Here is a 6,734-nt window from a genome sequence, read left to right on the forward strand (position 1 = left end):
ACCTTTTGCATCAATGAGTGCTATGAGTGTTTTGGGGTCGGTCAATACCAGCTTTCCACGGTGAGATGGTGAAATCTTTACCCATTCTTCACGTGAAAATTGCTCTTATTCTGCCAAGTTTGATGGGAATCGTCGATGAACTGGAATCTTCAAGTCTCGCCAAAAATGTTAAATTGGGTTGAAGTCAGGACTTTGACTGGGTCACTCAAGAACATTTATTTTCCTCTTATTCAGCCACTCCAATGTGGCTTTAGCTTTGTGCTTCAGATCATTGTCCCGGTGCATTGTGAATCTCCTACCCAGTTTCAGATTCATGGCTGACTCGAGCAGATTTTCATCAAGGATTCTCCTGTACTCTGCACCATCCATTGTCTCTTCTCTCCTGACAAGCTCGCCAGTCCCTGCTGATGAAAAGCAACCCCATACCATGATGCTGTCACCACCATGCTCGACAGTAGGGATGGTGTTGACTGGGTGATGTGCAGTGTTCAGCTTGTGTCAGACTTAACGTTTTAAATTTAGACCACAAAGTTCAATTTTAGTCTCATCTGACCACAAAACTTTTCTCCACATTCCTGCAGTATCATTAAAGTGTTTTTTTTTCCCCATATGAGCTTTTAAATGCGTCTTTTCAGTAATGCCTTCTTTATTGGCACCTGTCCATGTAGTGGGGCAGATAACAGCAATTTTTGAGAGGAATCGTGCAAATAATGATACAAGCATCAAATTTGGTACATTTGTTCTCCAGGGGATTCTAATCAAATCTGCCTGATTGGCCATTTGAAAATGCAAATTTTGAAAAATAAAAAAAAAATAAAAAAAAATCCAAAAAGTTCGATCACGAATCAATGTTGGATGCTGGCTGAGATTGGTGAATGTTTCAGAAACATCATCAAAGACGTTCCAAGTCTGCCACGCAGTTTTCTTCCCTTTACCGTGGAAGGCAGACACGACGTCACATCCAGTGAACGTATGGAAGTATGGGATCCCTCTAGCTTTCTCAGGCCCTATTGCAGAAACTACCTCATGGACTGGAATCCATCGCGCCTTGGCTCCTTGGCCAAAGGCAATCCCCATGTTCTCAAGACCTAGTTCCTGTAAGGATGGCAGTACAGATATTGCTATGACTAGTACGTCCGTGTCATTAGCCTTAATGATAATGGACTTGCTACCATCCGTCGTTGCATCCCTGGCATGTACAAATATTCGAGTGTGAGCTTCTTCATGACAACATGGAGACAGCATCCAGTGACTTCCTTGTGTTGCTAATGGCATCTTCTCCTTTTGTGACAATGACTGTGCTTGTCGTCTGTGCTTCACACATCTTTCCCACAAGGAAGTGAAACAGCTCAGTCTTGTTGCTGTCATCTCGAAGAAAGCTTCTCCAGTTACTTGGGGTCTTACTGGTTCCTGTCACTCTTCTTCTGATTCCTTACCCCCTTTTCGACCTTGCCTCGGACTTCAGACTTAACTTATTGTACACATCAAACACGACGTCCACCCTCTCGTACCTGGCACCATCAGATTCCACCTTTGGGATGATGTCTTCTTTAGCATCGTCATCAAATATCTTTGAAGTGCGTGGAGGTAGGACATTGATAAGTGCTGAGCCATCAATGATGACTGCATCTCCCCTTGGTTCTCTGTCTGGGATGTTCACTTGCGCTTCAAGAATTTCAGCCAGCTGTGACTTCAAATTTTTTTTGAAGTTTTTTTTTTTTCAAATTTTTCAAAATTTGGATTTTCAAATGACCAATTGGGCAGATTTGATCAGAAAGCCCTGCAGAACAGAAATGCCAAATTTGATGCTTGTATCATAATTTGCACGATTTTTCTACTATCTACTACACTAATGGAGGCTGGCTTTGTGAAGGGAACAGGATGTTGTTGATTGATGAACACTGACTCCATAGACTCTTGCAGATCTTTCAAAGTAAAGTCATTGTTGGATTTACAGTGACATCCTGAACCAGTTTCCTGCTGCTCAACTGCTGAGTTTGGATTGGCGACCTGATCTGGGTAGAGTCTGGGTGGTATGATGTGTCTTCCACTTCTTACTGATGGATTTCTCCGTCCTCAAAGGGATAATGGGTGACTTTGAAATCTTCTTATAACCCTCTCCTGAACGGTGTTTCTCCATCACTTTATGTCTGTCTTCATTGGAAAGATCCTTGGTCTTCATGTTTGCCTTGTTGGTTGACCAAGTGAGTTTCACCTTAAAACTCCTTATATAAGTGGGGGTGCTTAATTTTTAAGTTAAACCACTGATTACATACAGGTGAAATCTATTACACTTGTTTTTTTTTTCACCTTTCAAACAATTCATTTGTTCCTGAAGTGATTTTGGGTTAATTAGATCAGGGGGTTGAATACTTCTACAACTGAGAAACATCTTATTTTTCTCTGTTAATCAAACTTATTCACATTTTATCTGCATTTTTTTTTTGGCTTTGTCACTTTGGAGTCGTTTGTAAAGACTTTTTAAAGTTTGATTTGAAAGCATCATGAAATAAGCTCAGATGGCATCAAAATGTGAAAACTTTGGAGGGGGGGGGCGGGGGTGAATACTTTTGTTGGACACTGACGTGTTGATTACCATTTTGGGTCATAATCACAATCCTTGACCATCATTTCTGACATTAATTCTCAATCTGTGTGCAGGCAGCTGAACCTGGTCTTGTTGACCTGTCCATCCCAGACATCGCAAGAGCAGCATCATCTCTAGGCAGGCTCTCTTTGGCCGATTTGGAGTTGCCCACGGTTGAGTGTTTAGGTCGGGGTACTAACACAAAGGCCCACCAGTCGCGAATGAGTGATGGCGGCACTAGGAACTCGGGAAGTGGTGCGACATCTGCGCAGGGTGGTGGTCCGAGCTGCCCAGACTTGTACGATTTTACCAAAGTGGGTGCTACCATTGCAGGCCCTGCAGCTTACCTCGCAGTTGGCACACCTAAAGGATCGGAATATAATGACCCGGCACCGCCAGATATCCACTGCCACACCACGGCTGTTGGCCACAGCCGAACAACCCGGGTCGAATTTGCTCAGCAGGACCACATCATTCGCTCTGCCGCACTTGTTGCTGGTTCCTCTCTTGCCTGGAGCCGTGTGGAATCATCAAGTGGATGTGCAGCAGCAGTGCTGCCACTGTTCTCTCTCGATGCACGACAACCAGACAGACCGGAATTGAAGCCAAGAGCACCTGACAGCACTGATGGCCCAACAGATAATCGCCAAATTCCATCGGTCCATCAGCCTGACATTGACACCAGATCCCCAGGTGATGGTGAGAGGGTAGTATACGAACCTCAAGTTACATCAGGCCGTGTCAGGAGGGCTTTTAAATTGGAGGTTGCTGAACTACAAGGGAGGTTTGAGCTACGGACAGATCTTCAACGCCGGACACGCCCAGGAGCACAAGAAACTTGGTATGGCGGGCCGAGCGACGGCCATGAAACGCCAATCCGAAAGTCAGCACTCTGAAACTGGCAGTTTGACACCTCTCAAATGTCCAGCTGCCTCGGCTGAAGATGTAAAGGACAGTTAAGGTATATTTTCCCAATATAAAAGAAAATGAGCAAAGAAAAAAAAAAGGGGGAGGTGAGTCTTCAGTGATGTTGCATGCCTATCCCACACAAGTAATTTTCTTGTCGTATTCTTCCTGTTATGTATTTTTGAGGGGTGCTGGAGAGGGTCGGGTGGGATGTCAGGTGAGAAAAGGGTGGACAATGAGGCCTGCGCAGCTCAAGGAATTTATTCATGAAGTTCCAAGTGTTCGTGGAGCACGATGCCGAGTTGCTTACAATAACCCGCGAATACTTGGATCGTTTGCCGAGCCCGTCGAGTGTCACATGTGAGCACACAGGAGGAACGGTAGCATGGTCACTGACATTATCTTACAATTAGGGTGAACCTCCAGGAAAGCAAAGTTCCAGCCAGACGCCCTCGACGTGTTATTTCGCCTTATGTTGATAGCCATTTCTATGACAGGCAATGTGTTTATTTACAAGTATGAAGGAGCCAGAAGTTTTTCATTTCTTCTTTCGAGCAGGACTAAAGAGTATTTCCGCGTGAGAATGCCTGCTGATTTCCTTTGTACGGTTAAGTTGACTTGCGGAAGGTGCGATTTGGGTCATTGCCTGCCCTGATGGAGCCCAGACACATCAAGGTCTTCTCGTCTGTTCGAAGATGATTGTTCTGCGAGCATTGAGGTTGCCAAGATTTTCTTGTTTACCAAAGTGTCGTTTTGCTCATTTTACCCGTCTTTTCATTCCATTCCATTCGTTCGATTCTCCCTTTAACCCTCTGCGATTCGTATCTGTTTTCCTTTGTTTTTTTTTCTTTTCTTTTCTTCTGTCATGTCTTTCAACAACCTTGTTTCCTCGCGTTTTCCGTCCATTTCCTTCGTCTTTCCTCATGCCTTCCTCCTTTCGATTTCTGTCTGTCTTAGCTCGTTCTTGTGTCTGTCCCCTTTCGCTATTCGTTTATCTCCACCCCCACCCCCTCGCCTCCCCATTCTCTCCCCACCCTCCATCCTTCCCCAGTCTTTATCTTTGTATACCTCCTGCACGCATGCGTGTGCCTTTTCTGAACAGGGCACATGCAGGTCCGTGTGTTTCTTTGATATCGTCAGTTTTGGTTTCTACTTTTTCCATTTATACCTGTCGGGGTAAACTTCCAATGTGAAACGACTGTCGCTGAGCGGCACAGGCATGGTGGTGTTGCATGCTTTTATTTTAAATTGCCATTGAATGAGTTTACCTTCACGGGTTGATGTCTAATTTTCCGAGTCTTCTTTCGTTTCTTCGAGATGCAGCATTCCGTGAGATATCGATGTGACCTCGATGTTTGAGGGGAAAATTGCTGTTATGGATTCCTTGTTTGCAGTAACATTACTGGGTTTGACACGTTTTGGTGGCACATGGTTGGCACAAGAGAGTGCAGCTTGGTGCATTCTGATTGGTGGAGGGGGGTTGTCAGGGGGCAATGCTGACTCTTAAGTTATTGTGATAATTTTATTTTTCATACTGTTTCCTGTTTTTTTGTATACAAAGTCGAGGCTCGTGGAGGAGCTGGAACGTAGAATGGAGAAGGCCGTGACAGAACAAGAGGAACAATGTAACGAGGTGGGGGGGGGTTACACATCGACAGGGGGGTTGAGGGACAAAGTGGAAGACAAAAAGACTTGGAGAAATTAGGTATGTGGGGAGGAATGAGGGAGAGGAAGTGGTTTTGGGGAGGAAGCACGGGGTGGACAGGATGGATGCAGAAGCAAACTCTCAGGAAGGACAAACAGGAAACTTGGAGGGAGGTGAGTTTGTCGGAGACAGGTTAACGGGTCTCGCAAAGATCATGGTTTTGTATGGGGGATGATCTGAAATGGTGGTGAACAGCTGTCTTGAAGACCTGGAGGCTTAACGATAGTGTGATTAAAGAGAATGTGGAAGTTGGTTCCACAGCCAGGAAGAAATGAGTGGAGGTGAGCAGTGATCAATGATTCTGTATTTATGTAGTTTCACTGGAAGGGGGTTGCTGGTGGACCACGTGCACCCAGTAGAAACCTGGCGGGGAGAGGGGGGGCAGAGCACAAAAAGAGCAGAAGGCACAAGAGAACGAAGGAGGGAGTAGAAGAAGGAGACCTCCGACCTGTCTGCGATACTCACATCTTCTTTATCAAATGTTTTGGTTTATATCAATCCCTTCTTTATATCAATCGTTTATATCAAGCAGAAATCTTGGGGATGGGGAGACAGAGTATGGAAGGGGCAGAGGGTGCAAGACCAGTAAGGAGGCAATATAAGACAGCTAGAGACCATCAACCTGTCTGCGATGTGAAGGTGATAGACCCATAGAAAGTTTATTTCGCTTTATCCCGTCATCAAATTGCACGTTGGCTTCGGTCCATCTTTTACTTTTCCAACTACACCAACAAACTGAACTCTCGACCCTGTCTTTATTTTCACTCAATTGCGAACGTGATTTAATTTTTTTTCGCAACACCTCTTAAACCTCTCCACCACATTCGATCTTTTTTCTTCCTCTTTCGTGCTTGCATCCCAAACAAATGCGTTCCTCAGCTCATCATCTCTCTGCTCGTTCAACGCTTCATCTCCCTCCATACTATACACCTTCAACCTCAACCTCACTCCCTATCTCCACTTCAAAGCTCTTCTTACTTCTCCACCCTTAAAAAAAAACCTGTCCTCGGCTTTTCTTTTTTGACCTCGTTTTCTGCACGCCTTCTTTTATTGCTGCCATTTAGTAAGGAATAAGAAGAACGAATTTGTGCCTTCGGGGCTTTCCTCTGGACTTGAGCTGACTTTCTCAGAGGACACTATGCAAGCAACGTGTAGACCTGTTTTGTATTACCTTTTGGTGCTTTGTGAGTGTGCCATGCTTTGTATATAATTGATGTCAACATTAAACCGTGAACAATGTTTTCAAATTGCCTTACTGATCACTTTGAGTCTCATAAACTTGATAACTATACTGACGCACAGACAGCCCCCTTTGGGCAGGTCTATAACCGGGTCAACCAGCTCTTTTGCAGCTCAAACGCCATGCATGGGGCGACGCATGTTGGACCGTTCAATGCTTCATCACGCTTCCTCGATTTAGCAACCATTTTCTTTGGTGGAAGGGTTAATGGCAGGTTGTGTTAACTTTCCAAATGTCATGCAGGTTCATCTTTACAGGATTTCAGCCATTGAAGCATCACAAGTTTGCAAACATTC

General features: G+C 44.8%; 1 protein-coding gene across 7 annotated transcripts in view; it reads left to right on the top strand.

Annotated features, from left to right (window-relative positions):
* Positions 1-6,445, top strand: part of LOC147011708 (BTB/POZ domain-containing protein 7-like) — a 192,284-nt gene extending 185,839 nt beyond the window's left edge. For all 7 annotated transcript variants that reach the window (XM_085857689.1, XM_085857687.1, XM_085857691.1 and 4 more), the window contains one exon: positions 2,662-6,445. In XM_085857689.1, the coding sequence (XP_085713815.1) occupies positions 2,662-3,483 (822 nt within the window). In that variant the 3' untranslated portion in view covers positions 3,484-6,445. The remainder of the gene's footprint in view (positions 1-2,661) is intronic.
* Positions 6,446-6,734: the final 289 nt, after the last annotated feature.

This window comes from Eptatretus burgeri, chromosome 15 (assembly GCF_056783735.1).
Source record: "Eptatretus burgeri isolate ZD-2024b chromosome 15, Ebu_testis_v1, whole genome shotgun sequence".
In the NCBI taxonomy this organism is placed as follows: Eukaryota; Metazoa; Chordata; class Myxini; order Myxiniformes; family Myxinidae; genus Eptatretus; species Eptatretus burgeri.